A 23,615-nucleotide genomic window follows, 5' to 3' on the forward strand; every position below is an offset into this window, starting at 1 on the left:
ATTGATGAGCTAGATCAAATACAATTTTGGGTTTGACCATTGGATAGTTCATTTTGAATGAGTGTCTATGCGACCTCCTGTCTCTTAAAAAGGGAGCTTTGTAGTGGTGGGGCAGCAAAAAATTTTCACAGAGTGGTCTGGAAAATGAAAACAAAATTATGGTCAACTCTTCGTGAAACTGGGTAGTCATCAGCATGTCACGATGCGATGGTAGTCCCCAATTGTTAGCATAGCCTCCCTGTAACTTTCCTGTGTCTCTTAGTACCAGAATGCAATGTGAAGTTCTTTGTCGGCATCAATGGGTTTCATGCTTATTTCATTGACCCTATCTACATCTGTAATAGCTCAATTATTGTAATTATTGTACATTAAATAGAATTTTGTATCCTTAAAACAATGTGCTTACTATTAAATATTTTACATTCACAACAGTTTTCATATAGTATAATTCGTAGTTATAGTATTATCTTCAATTTGGATTAATTAATTTTGTTCACTTAAGTAAATATTAGCATATCCTTTGTATCTTAAATAACTTTTGGAAAAGGGTTGTTCTCCGTATTCCCATTGTATAAGATATATTCTATACTTTTCAATTGAATGAGTTCACTTGTTTTATATTCTTCTGTGTTAGCCACGGTCTTAGAAAAAGAGTTGTTAAGGTGCATGTGGTTTATTAGCTGCATGTATATATTGTGTCTCAAGGTAATGACACACAAGCGAAAGACAAAGAGAGGGCAGTGAGCTAATAAGAAAGACATCTTATCTGATGCTTAAGGGGTTGGCACTTTTGACGTCTCACTAGCAGTGTAGGCAGCAGTTTTCAAGACACTACAGTTGAACGAAGGCGTTTACTTTTTAGACAAAATTCGCCAACTCACCAGTGTGAAACCAAAAGTCATGGAAAATTACAAAAGAAAATTTTTATAAATAAAATCACAATGAAAATTTATTGGAAAAAAATTTTCCTTCAAAAAACAGAATAATTTGTTAAAATTCAAAATAAAATATCTCAATGAGAAAAATTTTTGCATGAAGAAGATTAGCAAGCGTACTGGGTGCACATCACAGTGTTGAGGGGTCAAATATGCTCTATGTTTAACATTTTAATTGAAAAAAAATGAATGAACAAACAGGTCTGCATTTTCCAGCCACGAGTTGTCATCCTTATAGTATGCAACACTCCTACATCTGTAGGACAGGCTTGAGGGCATAAGATTCAGGATATGCTTGATATTTTATCAAGGGTATGTGTAATCTGTAGCACATCAGCGGTTTATCTTTAACAGGCATGACGAGAAAAATGCTACAAAAATTACAAAATACCGCTTCAAATGTATTTTAAATGGAAAATACCTAATACCATAGAGTAAGTATATTATAGAGGGCTCACGGCATAGGAGGAAATCGTATCGACAGGTTTAATTCTCAAAAAGCAGGAAGATGGCACGATAGTAGCTAGCCAGAGGCGAGAGGGTCTTTTTCTTCAAGGTCACCTCGCCTATCCCCTTTCCTTCCCGCTCCCCCTCTTCCAACTCTGTCAGTCCCCCTAGCATCGAAGGAGAGGAAGATGATGTTTACATCGGCCTTAGAGAGCAGAGGAGAAGGAGAGGCGGCGCTCAGTGGCCAGGATCGCGAAAAAGTTGGACAAAAATCAGATTTTCGTTGGATGTCTTTGAAAATTGCACTCTACACGTATTTTGGCATGCTACTTTCATTTCTGCATTTATTTTCACGAAAAAATATTATTTTAGGCGATACCTGGAACTTTAACTTATTATATGGCAAATCGTAACGCTAACTGCATAGACGAACGCAAATCATGATAAAACATGAAAATAAATGATAAGTAGTTATGAAGTATGAGTTAATGATCTTTAAAATTAGTCAATAAACAAAAAAGGCTAACAAGAGGGTTGTTGGGTTCATTGACTTACGTTAAAGAGGTGCGATTTCCAGATTTCGTGAGGTTCTTCTGTATGGACTAAAGTAATTTTTAAATAAATGTCAAAATAGTATTTAAGTGACTCTTTTATTCTCATATAAGCATGGTTAATGATTTATAACTTTACGGATTATGTATTATAATTATTCATCATCAGATTCTTCCCAATCCCACCCATCCCTCTCTTCGCATTCGCTCGCAGAATTTTGAGACTCTAGCAAGACCAAGAGATCACGAACCTCCTGCGAAAGATCTTTAAGGCCCCGACATTTGTTCAGTCAGTTCCTAATGTGCTAATAAAAGGGTTCGATGTCAGGATCAGTCACCGGAAAATATCCTCATTCGTATGAATTCGAGATATTTTTCTCGCGTAATGCTCGCGGTATTTTCTAATATCTTTATTGCGAGATTCCTGGGCCTCCTCCGATAGTTCTTCAATAGGAAGAAGAGCCGACTCGATTACATCTGCACCATGTATGCACTTTGTGCTCCGTGGGTGGCATGTAAAACCATCCATAATGTCTCAAAAAATTTTACGCTGTATCTAAGCAGAACTTCTTAAATTTTACCGGATCAATCAATAATCCGCAAGACAGAGATCTCAAAATTGTTGAGAATTGAAAGATTAATTCTTCTTCTACTCCTGCAAATTACTTGACTTCAAGCAGCTTCGTTTTCCTAATTTTGGAGCGCGTAGTAACGTCAGTGAATTGTTTACTTGGCCTACCCCTTTGTATATCGGATGTACCTGTTAAAAAATGAGACTACTAGAACAATATCCCAGGGGACCCCATGTCACCATTAAAATACTAGGAAATTACGAACCCGAGGTGCTTGGAAGGTTGCGAAATACATCAGGGAAATCAACAATTTTGTTCAACCAGTTGCCATTCCTCTAAAAAAAAGAGATTGATCGTGAACTAGCTCGCCATCTTCTCTCGTCGGAATAAAAAAATTTCATGTTCAAAAAATTAATAAGCTCAAGTTTTGCCTTTCATCTCCGTGTAATCTGAAACAACCCCCTAGATATGCATTCAAATTCCTTTTTCGAGCAACTATAGTTTTTTTTCCTCCAGCATTTTTCCGTGCAGTTCTCGCCGCGTAAATGCCCATGAAATTTTTGAGAGTCAACAATAATTACACAGGTTTGTAAAAAGCTACACAGCAGTCCTCTTTCTACAAAGTTTAAATATAAAATAGAAGGGAAAATATGAAAAATAGTGCTTGCCTCGTCTCAGACCAATTTAAAAAAACGGAAACTAGAAACGGAAATAAATGCAACATAGTATACCTACTCAATAATCCTTATTTATGTGGTTGTCAGGAACTAATAAATTACTGAATCACATTTTTTTAGTTATCACATCACTATAACTTCTTTGTGAGATCACTGTTAAACACAAAAACTGTGGCCAAAATAGGACTTCTCAATTAGTAATGGGTATGCGTTCACATCGACAGAAAAGGAGAAACTGAAGGGTACCAAAATGTTTGGACCGCTATTAGGACGGAGTTAAAAAGAAGAGCCATGGAAATGTGGCCATTCCCCCAGATAACTTGTAGGGGTAGGGTTGGACCCCGTAAAGAGAATGTGAAATGTTTAGATTTTGTGCGAAAATGCATGTTAGCGGCGGACCTGCAATACAACCCGTCCAAAAGGAGGCGGGTGGAGGGTAAAGACCTCATCTATTAACACGTGTAGCTTCAATTGCAGGTCAGACTGCCCCTAGGAAAGCAATAAACTCAAGTTGGGTGGTGCACCAAGTTAAGATAACAAAAGGTCCCGACTAAGGACCACTTCCCACGTCCCTAAGGTCCGGCATGTGTTCGGGAAACGGGTCTCTTGCCACTTCGGATTGAAAAAAAGGAAAGCCAGTAGTGGATTTTCCCATTAGCAGAGCATGCAGCCTATCGTATTTACTTCAATAGATTACCAAAACGCGATTGAAGTCGTTCTGAGAAGCGATCGAATACAATACAATTAACGCTAAAGACCTGAAAAGAAGGAAACCGGTTGGGTTTTTAATGCATACTGTGTGGAATACAACAAAGTTTATTTTTGTGTCCATAATATATATTTTATTAATTAAAATGCTCATTAGCAAACTTTGCTGTATTCCACACAGTATGCATTAAAAACCCAACCGGTTTCCTTCTTTTCAGGTCATTAGCGTTATCGTAAACCTCTAGATAAATACCTGAAAATATCGAAACCGGTTGAGTTTTTTCATTAGTACTGTATTGAATACTAAATGGTTTAGTTTTGAATTTATAATGTCACCATACCGCGAAGTGAATTCACAAAACATTATTCCGAATATATATATATATATATATATATATATATATATATATATATATATATATATATATATATATATATATATATATATATATATATATACACAATGTATTGGAAAATCCGAAATGCACGTGGCACGTAATATAAATAATTTAAGTTAATGTCAATACACACAGAGACACAAAAAAGAAACACTCACATTGGATAAATAAACTTGAAGCTATCGAAGCACTTCCGGCTTGCTTCCGGCGAAGCCGGAAGTGCTTCGATAGCTTCAAGTTTATTTATCCAATGTGAGTGTTTCTTTTTTGTGTCTCTGTGTGTATTGACATTAACTTAAATTATTTATATATATATATATATATATAGACGTTCGTGATCGTCTATTTCATCGCCTGGTGTGGTCCTAAAAGTAAAAATGAGCAAAAATTGGTCTTTAGCAACTGCTAGATTAGGAGAGGAAAAATTTGATTTAAATGCACGTTTACAGCACTATTCATAACATCTTCTCAACCACAATATCCATCTAATTATTAATAATATTTTCACCGCGGGAATAAACTGCCTCACGTTTATATCCTGCCGTTTTATTCTGCCCTCAGCCTTGCTATTAACCCCTCAAGCGCGGCGGTCATTTAATTAAATCCCATCTCAGCGGCCGGATGAGATTTAAATGACTTCGCCTTTTTGGCATAGTATCATTCAATAATTTATATCTTTCATAATATACAATCAGTATCATTGAAAATTTTAGCAAACTTGCGTGATATAATGTGCTACAATATCATAATTTTTCGAGCGATTTGAAAAAATATTTATTGTTTTACGTATCTCCTTTTATGAACTAATGAATAAATTTTCAATTTCGAAAGATTTTAGTTTGGTTTCGAATAAGCTGCGAAATCTCTATCATTCCCTGCATTAAAAAAATGCAATTACATGATGTAATTTAGTTATTTGGGGTTGAAAATGCCATAACAGATCGGATATTTTCGATAGGATTACCCGTTTCGCCTGCTTAAAAATTTACCACTCCGCCCACTTCTCTGACTTTGTTCCATTATTACCGTATCATTTCATTCAGGTAAACACGTGCTAATGTTTCAAACGTCAATATGTGGATAATCAAATGATTTACCTTAGAAAATCTGCTTTGTGTGACATGATTTGAAGCAATCCAAACATAATCCCACTGCACATTTTTCACACCACTACACGCAGTCTCTTCATTTCCCATATGAGGCGCAAACTGCACACCTCCTTTGAGACTTTGATTTCTTCCCAGCTGAGGAATTGTCTTTAGGAAATGTATTTCTTTGAGTCTTGGTACTAAATTGTGTAATGAGGGAAGGCCATGTCCAAACAGTTCGTATGACGTTGGATATTTCAAAAATATTACCTCGACCAATGGCACGCGAAATGATAAGTCAAATTTTTATACGTGTTTTTCCTATGATCAACATATGAATTTAGGATTTCCGCATTCAATAGTCTCCTAAATAACTTCATACACCACTTGTAATGGCGTTTTCTTTCCATTAGTTACGAATGCAATAACAGGTTCTTTGAAATTCACCCCACCAATGAATTTACTATAACCTAACACACAAACAGACTTCCGAGTCTCTATTCTGCCTTTCAATACTATTCCCATTTCGTAGGATCCTCAATTATAAAAAAATACCACTCACAGGAAGTACACTTGATGAGAATTTCAACACACTGCCTGAAAGAACACCACACAGTATGAATGACTCTAGTGGACTGAATCTCGTGGTTTAGAAGCTCCCTCAAGAGACGAGAAAATATCTCGAAGGGGCCCTGGTATATGCTGACTGTTTAGATGGAATCTTATCTTCGTTGATTACTGTCCAGAAAAAAATATAAAAAAAATAAATGCAGAGCGAAGCATATGGCCCCTTCGCCTAGAACGCTAAGGACTAACGAGGCGGGCCAAAAACACTTGGGGCTCGAGGTGACGACAAACAAGGAGAAGACGGAGAGAAGGCATTCAGCTTAGAAGATACCATATCTCAAGCTAAAGTAGCTGACCCTTCTTGACGTCTCTCAAGCAGAATAGGCGGATTTTTTCATGATAGAACAGTCGAAGGAAGGCGTTGAGTTTTTGGACCGCAGTCGTCAACGCGCTGGTTTAAAACGGAATTTTATCGAAGCATTTTAAAAACATCTTGAAGGTATAAAGCCGTTATGAATATTTTATTGGAGAGGAAAAACATTTCTTCAAATGATAGAGTAATTAGTTTTAATTTAACATGCAATATCTCGCGTAGAAAAAATATTATATACAGTAGGTCAGGAGGCGTACTGGGTACGCATGACGGCGGCATACGAAATTTAAAGGGCGCGTACTGGGTACGCATGACGGCGTTGAGGGGTTAAGGGACATGCAAATATCCTCACTTATCGTCAGTTATTATCGATAATATACGGGAACATCGGCGACCAACTCCTTCTCCATCATGTTTAGCAAGCTTATTCCAACGCTTTCATACCCCCTTTCCAGCCAAGTTCAGCATTCTTTCTGCTTTCTTTTTTTCGCCTCTTTAATGTTCAAGAGGCCTGTTCAGACAATGTCGCCTGCTAAAAAAGACAGAATCCTTCACTTCCATAAGCTTCCAAATTTGTTTACATAAATATCGTCTTTTTCCTTTTCCTTTTCGTCCAAATGATATGCATCGTGGGGCACCCCCGTCCAGTTGCATCAAAATATTTGCAATTTGCATCAAAATTTTTGGACAATTATTTTGATGCAAATTTGACCGTGGGACACCGGCTTAACCTATGTGGCCTCTGTGTCAGCGCTTGGCGATGCTTTTTTGTCAAGGGCCCAGTGAATGGTTGGTTTCATCCTATTGGATGAAAATTTAGAACCTGCCCTATCCTTCTTTACTATCCGATCCCTCACCCCCAGGATTTTACTGCGAAAACGGACGTTTTATGACACCGCGTAGCGGAGCCTTAGACCGTCTTAACGGGGTATGTCCACGGGAACATCTAATATCTAATAAGAGTATTTGTATAAATTTGTACTATTTCAAACTGCTCTAAAACATCAAGCCTTGCGCCGTTACTGAAGGGGTGGAGAAAATTCTGGTTGAAAATGACAAGAATGAAAAGTCTGTACCAAATGTTTGGCGATAAGTGACGTTTCATCCCAGTTTCCTGCACCTTCTATGTTCTTTCATTCTCATAATAAAACTTCTGCCTGTTCGACCAATGAAAGTCAAGTGGCATGATTCACAATTGCCATGCTCAAGTGGCAATGCCGGATTGATGGATGGGTTCTATTTTGTCTTTGTTACGACACAGAGCTTCACCGAGAGTGCAAGGGTTGTAAAAAGAAACATTGAATTTATTTTTGGGGAATTTGTTTGCAAGCCTGTTGGAAAGGTCTCCCACAAAAAATGACCGGCACCAATTTTTAGAATTCTCAGTGATGGGGGAAGGGAGCAAAGCTGTGAAATAGCTCGCGTTTTCAACTTTCTCTGAAGGATTTTAGTTTAAGTATTAAAGCTGTAGCCATTTGAAATTGCAATTGATTTCATTGTGGAAAGTTCACAATTGAAGTTGACTGCATTTAAAGGTAGATTGACCAATCTATGTAACATAGAATGAAAGGAGGATAACTTTTGGGAGGTTGGATGGCATCAGTAACTCGGAATGATTGTATCACCATAACAAGGGGTTCTGTATAAACCAAATTCATGTTTGTCATCAACTATGGATATGGAGAGATCGAGAAAGTTTATGTGCTTTTTGGATTCTATTTCTACTACGAAGGTAATATTAGGATGTCGAGGATTTAAAAGATTCAGAAAATTATCTAATTGTCTGACAATTCCGGTCCAGCGGCAAATGATGTAGTCAACAAAGCGGTACCAGAAGATGTTATATGAGATAGAATTCCCGAATCAAATAATTGGCGTTTTGAATTGTCCGTAAATATTTCGGCTATTACAGGTGAAAGGGAATACCACATCGCAAGGTCGTCTGTTTGGTGATAAATATTCTTATTGTACAAAAAATAATTTTGGCTGGCAAGCTGTTCCATTAGACAATGAAGTTCACAAGACACACTGATTTTAATACTGTGGTCTCTCAATAAGTAACAAAGTTGTTTGTACAGGTACAGAAGTAAATAGATTTTTTACGTCAAATGAAACTAGCTTGGAGTTGGATGGTGACGTATGAGGTGTTGAAGTTTGTGTGGCAAAATGATGGGGCTATTAATATTATATTTTCGTGAAAAATCAGGCCATTGCCTAAAGATGATATTTAATTTAGGGGCTAATTTAAAAAATTACAGCAGGAAGATTAAGATTTTTTAACACTTTTTTTGGAATCTATCCGTTGGATCACGGGAGAGAATCACGAATGAGGTATCCTCCAACACATCATCACATTTGGCGATGCATGAGACCTTATTACGGATTAGCACACTGTTCCTTTTTTCTGCTTTGGAAATAATAAAATATTCTTCGTTTACCTTCTAATTGATTGATCAAAATCAACTTGGTTGTGTGGTGCTGGTTTTTCGGGTTTACACCGCGTTGATACATGTTTTGCGGACGACAGTTTCGGGCGCGTTCCAGCTCCCGTCTTCGGGTCCAAATGATTTGCAGATCTGTGATCCTTATTTATTTACAGCTAGTCAGACGGATGTTGATTTTTAATTCCATTGTTGGAAAAGCCGTTTGAAAGATGAGGATAAAGGATAGCCGTCTTCCCTATTGAAGTTCTTAGGGTGACTCGCTATTTCAATCGCCTCCCTTATCAGCCTAGGGAAATATTTATTTTCCCTGGCGATGATTTTCGATTCCTTGAATAGTATGACGTGCCCAGGTTCCGACCATGCATGCTCTGCAACCGCAGAAAGACGAAAATTTTTCTTTTCGGTTGCCTTCAGATGTTCATTTATTCTGCATTTGAGGGATCTGGATGTTTGCCCGATGTATGATAAACCACAGGAACACGTTACTTCATACACTCCTTCATAGATATCTGATGGATGACGATCTTTTTCACTCCGGAGGAGGTCAGAGGTCTTCTTCGAACTTATAAATCGCGTCAGAACGTCATGTTTGGCGAGAACTCTAGCAATTCTTTCCGACGTTCCAGCCACGTATGGCAAGAGACCATGTGCCTTTGCCTTTTGCTGGTCTTCCTTTGCAATGTCCAAGGCCACATCTCTTTTCTCTTCTTCCCTACGCGCGATTTTTTGAATCAGTACCCGATCGTAGCCATTTTCTTGGAGCGTGGTAAGGAGGTTTCTCTCCAGCGAGCGAATCTGTATCCGATATGGAATATGCCCTATGATATAGAGTTATAATAACTGATGCTTTTTGCCTGGGATGATGGTGTGATTTGCCATTCAAATAGCGATCAGTATGCGTTTCCTTACGATAGACTGAATGTCCCAATGTGCCATCTGATTTCTTCTTGACGAGAACGTCCAAAAAGGGAAGTTGGTTATTTTCTTCCATTTCCATAGTGAACTGGATGGAATTATTTTGGCTATTAAGATGTTCAAGGAATCTTTTCAGTTTATCTGTCCCATGAGGCCATATGACGAAGGTGTCGTTAACATATCTCACGAAGAGTTTCGGCTTCATAGGGAAAGAATCCAGGGCTTTTCGTTCAAATTCTTCCATATAAAGATCTGCGACGACAGGTGATAAAGGAGAACCCATGGATGCCCCTTCCGTTTGTTCATATAATTTCCCTCCCCAAGAGAAATAGCAATTACGAAGGCGAAACTCCACCATTTTCGGAATGTCTTTCGGAAGGCCTTTTTCTGTCAGAGTCTTAATGACTTCAATGGCATCTTCAATAGGTATTTTGGTGAACAAAGATACCACGTCAAAACTAACAAGGAGATCCTCTTCCGTAATCTTATATTCCTTTATAATATTGATGAAATGGAAGGAGTTCTTCACATAGGTTGCAGTTAGGCCCGAGAATGGCCGAAGGCTATGGGCAAGATACTTTGCAAGCTTATGTGTCGGTGAATCAATAGCACTTACGATAGGCCGGAGTGGTATCCCATCCTTGTGAATCTTAGGCAGGCCATAAAGTCGTGGAGGTTTAGGAGCCGACTGGATCAGTGATCGCCTCTCCTCTTGGGGTATTGACGAATGCTTCATGAGGTCCTTGATGTTCCTCTGGATTTTTACCGTAGGATCTGAGTTAAGTTCTTTGTAGGTGGGGTCGTCTAGCAAACCGCAAACCTTCTTTCGGTAGTCCTCCTTAGAGATGATCACAGTTGCGTTCCCTTTGTCAGCTGGCAATATCAGTGAATCATCGATTTTCCTGAGTTCACAGACGGCCTCTCTCTCTGCCCTGGTCAAATTGGGTTTTGGAGGCCTCGCTTTCCTGATGATATGGCTGACTTCTTCCCTGATTTCATCGGCCTCTGATTTCCTTAGCTTGCGTAAAGCATTCTCTACCCCAGTGATTATTTCCTCCTTCGGTATACTTCTGGGTGCTATGGCAAAGTTAAGTCCTTTGGATAGTATGGAGGTTGCAGAATCACTAAGATTCACCTGAGATAGATTTATAACCACACGATCTGTTTTATTGAAGTTGGATTCGGGTGAAGGACGTTGTTTTTCCACCAAATTTTCGAACTTCTTTAATTGCTTCTCTCTCATTGCTGTAAAGGTAGTGGAGGATGATTGGAAGGTAATTCTCTCCAATGTCTCCCAATCCTCTGGTATCAATTTGCTGCTAAGCTCTAGGTGTAGGTGGTAGAGTTCCGTCGAACAAAAGTGGAGAGCACTGCGTGTGTACTGCACTCGTTCTCTCAGTAGAGCAAAGCTCGCACGGCGTAGAATTCTCTTCGCCTTCTTAGACTGGATAGGATGCTTGATGTTGAGAAAAGATGGTAACGTATCCGAGTCTCTGCATCTCTCGAGGAAAGCCAAAGAAGACAGAAGTTTGAATTTCTTCTTCCTCAGCTTCTCAAATCTTCTACTCTATATAAAAAAAAACTCTATATCATAGGGCATATTCCATATCGGATACAGATTCGCTCGCTGGAGAGAAACAACACCTCCTTACCACGCTCCAAGAAAATGGCTACGATCGGGTACTGATTCAAAAAATCGCGCGTAGGGAAGAAGAGAAAAGAGATGTGGCCTTGGACATTGCAAAGGAAGACCAGCAAAAGGCAAAGGCACATGGTCTCTTGCCATACGTGGCTGGAACGTCGGAAAGAATTGCTAGAGTTCTCGCCAAACATGACGTTCTGACGCGATTTATAAGTTCGAAGAAGACCTCTGACCTCCTCCGGAGTGAAAAAGATCGTCATCCATCAGATATCTATGAAGGAGTGTATGAAGTAACGTGTTCCTGTGGTTTATCATACATCGGGCAAACATCTAGATCCCTCAAATGCAGAATAAATGAACATCTGAAGGCAACCGAAAAGAAAAATTTTCGTCTTTCTGCGGTTGCAGAGCATGCATGGTCGGAACCTGGGCACGTCATACTATTCAAGGAATCGAAAATCATCGCCAGGGAAAATAAATATTTCCCTAGGCTGATAAGGGAGGCGATTGAAATAGCGAGTCACCCTAAGAACTTCAATAGGGAAGACGGCTATCCTTTATCCTCATCTTTCAAACGGCTTTTCCAACAATGGAATTAAAAATCAACATCCGTCTGACTAGCTGTAAATAAATAAGGATCACAGATCTGCAAATCATTTGGACCCGAAGACGGGAGCTGGAACGCGCCCGAAACTGTCGTCCGCAAAACATGTATCAACGCGGTGTAAACCTGAAAAACCAGCACCATATAACTAACCGCGGAAGCCTCCGTAACAACTTGGTTGTGATTAACTTTCATACGGTGAGATGTACTTGGATTAGCAAAGGTAATATAATTATATATATTGCACAATTTTATTTTCCTACATTCTCGCGCCGGAGGGCTACTTGTACGTCGACTCCGTCGAAATGTTTTTACATCAGATGGAAGTTTTTTAACCTTCTATAAATTTTACTCGTCGGGACATAAGTCCCCAACAATGGAGGAAAATGAGGGTTACACCTCGGGAAAATCATTGATAGATGACATTTCAGCGATTCAGAGGAAGTACCTCCGCAAAGGCTCGTCAACAGGTCGGTTGCAGTTCGAAGTTTGGACTTAAAACTTTATGTTGCATAATCTCTGCCTTCTCTTCGGGTTTCCACCGCGTCCGTTGCCTTTTGGCGAGAACAGTATCGACGAAAGCCAACGGACGCGGTGGAAACCCGAGGAGAATGCAGAGATAATCTGATCAACGCCGCGAAAATCTTCGAACCTACTTTATGTTGCATGATTATAACAAATCCTGTATTAGTGTTGAAAATCTGTATTTAAATGAATAACTTGTTATTAAAGACAAAAAAATAGGTCTTGGACTGTTAAAATGTGTACGAAAAGCAATCAATATCTAATATACATAGAATCAAATGTTTTATAACAATTAATGAATGGATAACTCAAGATTCTAACGCGATAACATATTTTAGCCTACGAATTAGGATTCCCCATGAGGCCTACGAAGCAAATTTTGCTTGCAGTTTCGATACACAAAACTGCATAATAGGAGGTTTAATTCCGAAAAAGGGGAGGGCGGATAGTTTTGAATCGCCATATTTTTCTAGTGCCGCAGCATCTTACAATTGGAATATGCCAAAAATACTCCATTCGATATTGCTATATAAATGCTCACCGCGTAAAATGTATCTTTGGATATTTAGTTTTTCGGCCCCTGGGAGAAGGGATTCATTCATATAATGAGGCAAGAATTTAAGCAATGAGTGAACCCGGGCCCAATTGCAGCCGCTATTTGTTTTACTTTTAAGTACCTCAACTAAATGCTAACGCTTAAAACAAAACTTTCCTCAAACGACAATGCGTCTTGTTATTGACGAGACGACACTTATCACAACTCTGATCAGAATAAGGTCTCAAGGAAAGACAAAAACATGCATTAGATGATCCCCGGCCCCATAGGTACGTAAGACCTGAAGAAGAAAACTGGTACAGCCGAAAGAAACCTTTCCATTTTCGACGTGGTAACAGAATGGGCCATTACTCATCCCGCTATCGAGCAAACAAATCAAGGTCACCGACCACCCCTATTCCCAAAAATGCTACTGCTGATCCATACCTCTTTGTGTTTGTTTGAAGCTGCGCGCTTAAGAATTCATTACCAAATACTTTTAAGCTTTAGTAACCAACTGTGGTGAAGAGGCTATGACCGTTAGCGAAAGGCAAACAGTGCATTGTTGTTCAATGTAGAGATCCAATCTCGCATTCCCTTTTTATTGTAATATTCCGGCACTTGGTGTTGTAAATAGCATTTACACTTCACCAAAGTGAGGTATTTCCTATTTGAAGTTCTGAAGCACACTACGCGAAATGTATTTCATCCGATATGTTGATCGTTCAACGATGCGATGACCATCAATAAGAATTATATTGTCTCTTGAAGCGAAAAGATCTTACCTCACGGAAAATCTCTTCCTCGTCAAAACAAAACCCTCGCCTCGCCAACCTATCTGATGGCAAAACGAACTCTTTTAGGAGGCGGGAGCTTTCTGCGTAGACCCAGGCCAGTAGGGAAAGCCTGACGAGGTGCGGCCATTAAAAATGCATAACTCCCCTTGTAATTGAGATAAAGTTACAATTCTTTCACCAAAAATAAATTTATAGTTTTGTCCAAATTTCATACGCAGCATATATGGACCTATATCGTAAGATACGAAAGTTAGCAGGCGATTGATTTTTACCCTGCAAAATTCTAGATTTTTCGTCCGAAAGATATATAAACACACATAACAACGTTGAAACTGAGTTATGAACAAATGAAAGTTTACTAGTATGGAGAAAAATGTGATATGAACATTTCCTGCAAGTTTCAACTTTATACTAAGAACAGTCTGCCGGAAAATGGATTAGGATTATAACCTCGGAAAAGTGAAGTAACTAGCCGAAATTCGAGAAAATATTTTTTATAACAATTGTTATAAACAAAATCGAATAATTAACGTCTCCACTTAACGTAGCAACCCTTTCTGCTTTCAGAATATATTTTTAGACTTGTGGAACGAGCAAATTAAAAAAATTGCCAAAATTCTTCTAGTGACATCTGGTTAATCGCTCTAGAACTACACCAAAAACGTATACGATTTTTGTATGTGTGGTGAGCTCTCTATATATACTTACTCTATGCTAATACCTTTGACTTGGGGGTCAGAAAATCAAACTACGAATTACTATTTAAATACCTTTTAAAATATATAATACATTTCTATGGAAACTAAAGAATCTTAAAAAATATAACCTCCGTGGCAAGTTATGGATAGTTGGAAACATAAAGAACACTATTATTACAAAAAAGAAGTAATCTTTTAATCATAATGATACAGAAGTGTTATCAGAGCTACTCCAAGAGTTTTTCACAAACATATTTTTTATATTTTAGAATGGGAAAGTACCGAAACTCTGTAGATATTTGAAGTACAAAATGAAATATACACTGTAAGCGCTAAGCTTAACAGGAAGGGCCAGGTTCGTAGAAGGCAGAATGAGATGACAAGTCAGACGTCTGGTTCCACATGTTTAATTCACAGAGCAAAGGTACAATTTCCCCTTCCGACATACAGCCACTAGTTGTCATTCTTATGATATGCAAGACTCCTGTATTCGTAGGAAAGGCTTGAGTGCATAAGATTCAGGATATGCTTGATGTTTTATTAAGGGTTTTTGTAATGTGTAGCACATCAGCGGTTTATTTTTTACAGGCATAACGAGAAAAAAGCCACAAAAAATACAAAATGCAACTCCAAATATATTTTAAATGGAAAATACCCAGTAGTTTTGACTTGGGGGTCAGCAAAACAAAGTATGAATTACTATTTAAACACCTTAAAAAAAACCGATTTTGTTTAAATTGAAAATAAAAAAACATCTCAATGAGAAAAATGTTTGCATGAAGAAGATCAGTAAGCGTACTGGGTGCACATCACAGTGTTAAGGGGTCAAATATGCTCTATGTTTAACATTTTAATTGAAAAAAAATGAATGAACAAACAGGTCTGCATTTTCCAGCCACGAGTTGTCATCCTTATAGTATGCAACACTCCTACATCTGTAGGACAGGCTTGAGGGCATAAGATTCAGGATATGCTTGATATTTTATCAAGGGTATGTGTAATCTGTAGCACATCAGCGGTTTATCTTTAACAGGCATGACGAGAAAAATGCTACAAAAATTACAAAATACCGCTTCAAATGTATTTTAAATGGAAAATACCTAATACCTTTGACTTGGGGATCAGAAAATCAAACTACGAATTACTATTTAAATACATTTAAAAATATAAAATACATTTCTATGGAAACTAAAGAATCTTAAAAAAATATAATCTCCGTGGCAAGTTATGGATGGTTGGAAACACGAAGAAAACTATTATCACTAAAAAGAAGTAATCTTTGAATCATTATGTTACAGAAGTGTTATCAGAGCTACTCCAAAAGTATTTTACAAATGTATTTTTTTATTTTAGAATGGGAAAATACCGAAACTCTGTACATTTTTGAAATACAAAATAAAATATACACTGCAAGCGCTAAGCTTAATAGGAAGGGCCAGGTTCGTAGAAGGCAGAATGAGATGACAAGTCAGACGTCTGGTTCCACATGTTTAATTCACAGAGCAAAGGTACAATCTTCCCCTCCGACATACGGCGTAAGACTCTCTTTCCCTGTATTCCCTCCAAGAGGCTGCCTCCCGTGTCGCGTCCGTCTTGTGACCCTCTCGGCGTCTTCTTGTTGGCCGGAAAAAGGCCGCATGGCCATGCATCTCCTACGCCTTCCCACGCCAAGACACTGCAACGCGTTAAATGGCATAGAGTGCTAGAGAAACACGCGGAGACCAATTCCCACGCGAGAGGATGCAAGGAGTAGGGTTTTAGAGACATGCACGAGGACGGATCCCAAGCCAGAGGTTGCAAGGTGTTGTGAGTTTCAGGTACTAGACCCATCACTCGAACGTGACTCAGCGTCCTAATTCTTCCGTTACCCGGAGAGCGAAACTGAGCTGACACGAGACGACAAGCGACATCCTTACAACTTTCAGGTTGTGTATTTGAAATACAAAAACCAAATCACATAATTATTTGAAATATGAATTAGAAATACTAGTCAGCACTGATCATACGTTATACCTTTTCGCTGAGTAGCAATAAGACAAGGACGATTCATCTCCATTGCTGGCGAGAAGTGCTTGAAAAGTTTCCTCCCAAATGCTCCCCTTTCCTTCTACTATGGTTGATAACACTGTTCTGCAAAAAAATAGTTAAAAAAATGCCCAGCTACGATTTAGGGTGTTTCTGGCTAATTTTGGGTCTCTGAATCTGAAAATGACCTCCATTTTTTTCTATCACCTCCATTTTTACGAGCAACCCCTAATTTAGGGAAAACAACCCCGTATCTAAACTTATCGCTTTTCAAGGGACTTCTACTAATGTCATCTGCTTCTGATCGAAAAAAATAACGTTTTAAGGCTATAGGGGTCACGAGAGAGACAAACTTGATTGGGATTGAAAAGATTTAGGGGGTGAAAACAGCATATAGGCATGTATATATATATATGGTTGGTGTAAGAAGAAAATTAATTTTATTTTTATTTTATTAAAATGTATTTTTAATGAAATTGCACATTTAAATATAAAAATAGAAAAAAAATCAAGAACGGTTGCTAAAAAAATTCAAAACAGCCTGGCTGCTATTACCTAAAGGAGATAAGAACTACAATAGCTACCAAGAAATACATAATGCAAAAACATGATCCAGAAATAAACTTCAAGTAATACAACGCGGGACAATGCAATTTAAAACCATCTGATGCAATAAAATACATCAATATATGTTATTGTAAGCTTTACGCAATTGATACTCACTCTTGATTTAAAAAAAAGTGCATATGTATATATTTTTTGACAATTTCCAAACAAAAAATGTTAAAATATCTAAGACTAGATAAAAGAAAGTCTCCTTTCCAACAGCAATGATATAATCATTATGAGATAAAGTAGCTAGTTATATGGAAAAAATTATTATTATTACATAAACATGCGAGTTAAACTTTCATAAATTTCTTCCATGTGTTCTAAGCATGTCAATGGATGTAAATTGAAGAAATCTCATCAACACAGAGAAAACACGTCAAGAATGGAAATAATAATTGAAAGGCAATGATTTAAAGTACACATCAGTCATATGAACAAGATAGTCATTTGCTAGCAGATTTTTCAACGAAATTTTTGTTGAACTCCATCAAAAACGTCTAGCAAATTGCGTGCAATTATAGAGGCCAAGCAAAACCACGGAAACCAATTCTCACCATTTGTCTTGACAAAGATGAGAGATTCAGGCAAAAATCAACTACAGCGACATAAACAGAGCAGCCAATTTTGCAAATGGATCCATGAATAAAACAGTTCTCTGTTATGCAAACTATAACGGAGAGCCAATACCCACTTTGAGCACAAGTACATTATGTTTTTTTATTCGCGGGCACTGTCGAATTCCGATGAGCCGGAATTTGCATCGATTGTTGAGTTCAGCATGCCGACACACCCTAGGGAGGGTATAAAAGGGACGGATGTGTGAGTGAAGGGGTAGAGACGGAAATGAAGAGAAAGTAACAAGTGTACAAAAGGCCTCTGTCCCATATGTCTGTAAGAAGTGTGTTTTTCGTGCCTGGACTTGAAATTATTTATAAGGGTGGAAACGAAGTTGTTGGAATAGGGTAGTTTCCTTCATCAAAGAAAACAAAAGGCATTGATGGCGATTCGTTACCCACCATTAGTGTATTCATAATACACAAATTATTTGGTTTTTGAAATACCGGTTTAGACGAATGGCAAGGGTCAAATTTTATCCTCATTTGAAAAAGGCCAGATTGGCGCCCATGCGATTCCACTCCACGTGACGTCACAGGGACCTAGTTTCTACACGAGAGGATAGGAGTTATGCATCGTCAGAGGCTACCAATGCATGGACGAGTCACAGAGCTCAGGGAAACATGTCTTAATAATCACCTATTAAAACTGGCTAAGGTCGGAAAGTTTTCTTCGATTGATAAGGTATTAATAAACCTTTTTTAAGCCATGCGCTACCAGACAGGAAGGTACTCAGCTACCCGTTAGCATCCTGCGTCCTATCAGCGCTCAGAGCCTCGATCAAGGTAACCTACTAGGCTGGAGGGGGAACCAGAAATGCGTCGTACGGACTTTTCCCCTCATTCCTACTTACGCGTCGCGTTTTCACGCGCTTGAAATTTTTCACTTTTCATTTGATCGCGAAAAATAGATATCGTCATTTAAAAATCTAAAAGCGTGAAATAAGTACTCCAGGAGTAATAATCTTTCGATTTAGGCAATAAAAAAATAATAGGAAACCACCCTATTGTTGAAAAATTGAAAAAACATTGTTGGAATATTGTGAGCGGAGAGAACGCTGGAAATACGGATGAGTTTGCTGACACGGAGAAGGCAGCAGATAGACTTTTCTTTGGAAAATTTCCATTTTTTGCGGATACTATTATCCTTCGCGTAAATTTTGCATGCGTGCAGTACTATTGGGCGGACGATTGATTTACATAATCAGGCTCTTGACTGGTGGGAAAGGGGAGAGGTTGGAGAACAGAGGCAAGAGATTGCCTGCCACACTCCGATGGCTTCAGAGGTAACGGATTTGAGATGCTGGGTAAAGGTTTATTTGTTGCCAAGAATGACGCCGAGAAATTTGTGCGTGGGAGCTCTTGGAAACATTTGTTGGTTAATGTGTGGGACTGTTTGTGGAGAGTATTTCTGTCGTCGTGAGAAGTGTAAATGTGTTCTTTTGTTTGCGTTTATTCCTATTTTCATGTTTGTGTCCATGCGTGAAGAATTTTAAATGTTTGTTGAGTTTACGCATATTGCGTCTCCTGTGCGTGACGTAGCTGCGATTGCAGTGTCGTCAGCGTAGATGTGTAATGTTGTTTTAGGTGTACTTGGCATGTCGTTGACGTAAGGTGTGAACAGCAGCGGACTCAGCAAAGAGCCCTGTGGAACGCCGGCCTCCGTAGGCCGGAGAGAAGAATTGACCATGCGTTCGGCGACAAAGAATTTCCTATTTTGAATGTTGTTTTAGGTGTACTTGGCATGTCGTTGATGTAAGGTGTGAACAACAGCGGACTCAGCAAAGAGCCCTGTGGAACGCCGGCCTCCGTAGGCCGGAGAGAAGAATTGACCATGCGTTCGGCGACAAAGAATTTCCTATTTTGAAGGTAGTTGGCGAGGAAGTGATTATCAGAGGGAGGGAATTTGAGTTGATGTAATTTATAAAGGAGTCCCTTGTGCCACACTCAATCAAACGCACGCGCGACGTCGAGAAAAACCACGTCCGTCGTGTATCCGCGATTGAAACCATGGCTGATTTTCTCGATCAATCGCAGAATTTGGTGAGTGGCAGACATTTCCCGTCAAAAACCACAGTTGGTCGGGGCAAATTTATTTATTTTCCGTGGCAAAGGATTCTAGACGTGAGAGAAAAAGGGATTCAAGGACTTTCGATAAATTTGATGGTAGAGATATTGGACGAGAATTGCCCGGAATTTTAGGATCTTTCCCTGGTTTCGGAAACAATGTGACTTTTTCATGTTTCCATTTCGAAGGGAAATGGGAGAGGGAATAGATATTATTGAATAGATCGGAGAGGAGGATATTAAACTGATTGCAACGGCTAGCAAATTGCAACTGAATGTTGTTAATTTGATCCAGGCCGGGGGCTTTTTTGGCAGGGAGGCCGCAAGAATTGTTCGAACAGATGAAGGGGAGGAAATCAAAATAGTATCATTAATTGCAGGGAGCCGATCATAAAACCAATTGACTTTAAATTCATTAGGGGAACGGAAAAGATCAAGGGAAGTGCCGTTTTGCAAGTGGCCAGCTTGGATTTCGACTTTCAATGCCGGATCAAATATTAGTCCGCGATCCGTCGAGATCGGCGCATGCGAGTTTTTTGTTTGTTTTTTAAACCATTGATGGTTTTCCAAATTGGAATGGTATCATTGAGGGAATTGTCAGAATTGTCGGATGTTTTAATATCAAAAGTTAATTTGCTGATATGTTTTTCCCAATTTTGCTGGCTCAGTTTGGCAATGGATGATTTTACAGAATTGGCCAGTTTATTGTAAATTGTTTTGTCAGATTTCAATCGGGATAATTGAAAACCACGACGTGCCGCGTTGCGGCACTTGATGAGTGACAAAAGGTACTCGGAGAATTTAAGCGCTTTAGTTATTCTGGCAGGGAGGGACTTGGTGGAACGCTCTTTAACAGAGGTGAGAGCAGATGTAATTAAGTCGGTTTGTGTCTCGATTGTTTCAGGGGAGGGATCGGTAATTACTACTAGATTTTCGAGAGATTGTTCAAGGAAAGAAAGGAATTTATTCCAGTCGGTAACAAGAAGAGAACGAGGCGGAGAATTTAATTTTGAAAGAGTGAGTGAAATTAATAATGGCATGTGATCTGAAGTGAATGAATAAACAATTGACGGATGGAAAACAAAAGGAAGATTGAATAAAATACCGAAATATATCACGTCGCACGAGCGTGGGGCGTAATGAGATGGCTGTAAAGGAGCGATAATAGCGAAATCCTTTTTTTCGAATGAATGAGTACAGAGTTTTACCGTTCGCGTTCGTTTTATTGCTGTTCCAACTGGGATGTTTACAATTCCAGTCGCCGAAAAATAGTCCATTTGGACTATTGGAGAACAGGCGTTCAAGAGACTCGGTGCTGATTCGTTTGCAGAGCATGTGATAAACAGAGTAAATATTTACGGGACCGTCTTTATTGTTGATTGTGACTCCAAGAGCTTCGAAGACGTCAGGATTGGGGGAGTTCAGGAAGGAATGGGAGAGTTTTTTACTGACAAGAACTGACACTCCACTGCCCCTGGTCATGCAGTCCAATCTGTAAATATGGGAATGTGGTGAATAGAAAGAATGGTGCGGTTTCTAGTGAGTTTCTTGCCAAAGAGTTATGACGATGTTGTTTTCGACGGCATATTGTAAGAGTTCGTGTTCTTTTTATTCAATATGCCGTTGCAGATCCATGAGATGACCTTAAGCTCGTTAGTGTGCGTGATCTGTGCGTTCATTGTGTGGTCTGGAGATGCGCCAGTTCTTTGAGAAGAAAGTTTTCTTCTCATTCTCAGTTGCGAGAGCGGAAGGGTTAGAATGATTCCAGTGAACCACGTAAGTGGAGCGCTGTTATCATTGACTGCGGGAATGTGGGAAGTAGAAGTTTGACGTTGGGCAGGGAGAGAAGGAAACTCGGGGCTTGGGTTCACAGTGGCGGCGAACGAACGTGCGTGAGGAGGTGGGGGAGGTGCGGAATTAGACTCAGCGGCAGGTTTGGGGCGCGCAAGAAAGGCAGCCTTCGCTTCCTTGTTTCGCGCAAACCGCGGTAATTGGCAGGGTGTGCGCCTTCACACGAAGCACGTTTCGCAGGTTCGGATACAGGCTTGAGGCATTCGCGCCAGTAATGGTTTTGTCCGCATTTGTGGCATCTTGGTGGTGAGGTGCAATGGCTTTTGGAATGCCCGAAGCCTTGGCATCGATGACACTGCAGCGGCTGGGCAGGTATACTTGTAATCACTGATGGTGACATTAAGTCCGGCGACGTACTTGATTTCCATGAAAAGGGAAACGTTAATTGCCGGATCGGCAGCGACGTGACAAACATTAGTTTTATTCCTTGCCACGGCAGTGCGGCCGTTTTGTCGCTGGGCTGGGGAAGGTCGTGTTGAGGTTATTCTTGTGACAGAAAGGACAGGGAAGCCTTTATGCTGTAAATCAGGGGTTCCCAAACTGGGGGGCGCGCCCCCCTGGGGGGCGTGGAGAAAGTCCAGGGGGGGCGAGAGACACAAATGAAATAAAAAAATTACAAAAATAATATCCTCAGATCTTTGATATAAAGTCTTTCTTAGTTTTCATAATTGTTTTTGTTAAGTTCCAATAAAGTTGTAAACTTTATCAAAGAAGGTTGCAGTTTTTAAAACTACAAAACACACAAGAGTTCAAGGTTCTCAAAACCGTCCCCTTCCCTTGTTCCGACTCCAAAACCGTCTTAGTTTTTCACCTTCCTTAAATTGAAAATGTATCTGTGTTACAATGTTAAATATTGTATCAGTAATTATATTCGTTTTTCATGTGATACTTGTTTTAAATTTCATCATACGTACAATAATTGAATCTTTCCATTCTGCGTTGCCTCATTCAACAGTGAACAAAAAAATCTACCTACTCACCGTATCAAGTAGGCACATACTTGTACGAGTACAAGTACTTGTACAAGTAGGAGTTGGTATGTACGGCACCGTGGAAATAGGGTATTGAAAAATGGAAAGCTGATATGTGTAGCGGGGGGGGGGGGGGGGGGGCTGGGGGGGGGGGGGGAAGGGTGTGGTACAAAAAAGTTTGGGAACCCCTGCTGTAAATTTTTTAATATTCTTTCGTCCGCCACCGAGGGAAAAACTCCACGCAGGGCAAACTCTCGGCGCCTATTCTCGGCGAGCTGGTAGGTAGCGAAATGAATTTTTAGGTCATTGAGAGCTGCTTTGGTTTTGTGAAATTCGTCAATATTATTACATTAAACTATCGCTGAATTTGTGCCGGACGCATGCAAAATCGGCGGCGATGAGCAAACAGTTTAATTTCTTGTGAATGTCCGGCCATTTCGCCGCATCAGCAACTCGAAATGGAGAAATTTTTGGTCAAACCTGTTTTGGTGGTTTTACCATTTTGAGTTGATGAAGAAGAAGTTGCCGGATCTGAAGGATCGCTATCTTGGCTGGGAGGGGTGGAAAGAATGAAGTACTGATTTGTAATTGGCGTCGGGATGATGTCGGATTTAGAGTTATTGCCGTTAATGGATAAACTTTACGCGGAACGTTTCTTTTCTCTCTTTGAATGAGCGGGGAACAATCGTCCAGGCTGTTGCATGGAGCGGATGAATTTGCCTGGCTGGCCGAGAGAGTGTGACCCACCGGCGCAGGAGAGGAAGCAGATTCAGTTGCCTCCTCGGTGTCTGAAGGAGGCCGGCTGGCGGAAGACCCGTCTTTGATGGTCTATCTCGTGATCCGGGGAATGATCCTCTTAAGGACCCCAGCAGCCCTTGATGACTTTTCTCAGAGTCTTACGGTTATGGCTTCCAGATCGGCAATCAGCTTCGCCGTCTCTGGACCGTACGGCGCCTCAGACTCCAAGAGGGAGCCCGCGACGTCGGTATTGGCCGCCAT

General features: G+C 39.7%; 1 protein-coding gene across 1 annotated transcript; it reads right to left on the reverse strand.

The window, feature by feature from the left end:
- Nucleotides 1-125: 125 nt before the first annotated feature.
- On the reverse strand, nt 126-23,615 carry LOC124172982. Its single transcript, XM_046552513.1, has 3 exons — nt 23,517-23,615; nt 10,292-11,242; nt 126-137 (listed from the first exon to the last, which is right to left on the reverse strand). The coding sequence occupies exons 1-3, from the start codon at nt 23,613-23,615 to the stop codon at nt 126-128; spliced, it is 1,062 nt and encodes a 353-aa protein (XP_046408469.1).

Source organism: Ischnura elegans, assembly GCF_921293095.1.
Source record: "Ischnura elegans chromosome 13 unlocalized genomic scaffold, ioIscEleg1.1 SUPER_13_unloc_3, whole genome shotgun sequence".
NCBI classification, from domain to species: Eukaryota; Metazoa; Arthropoda; class Insecta; order Odonata; family Coenagrionidae; genus Ischnura; species Ischnura elegans.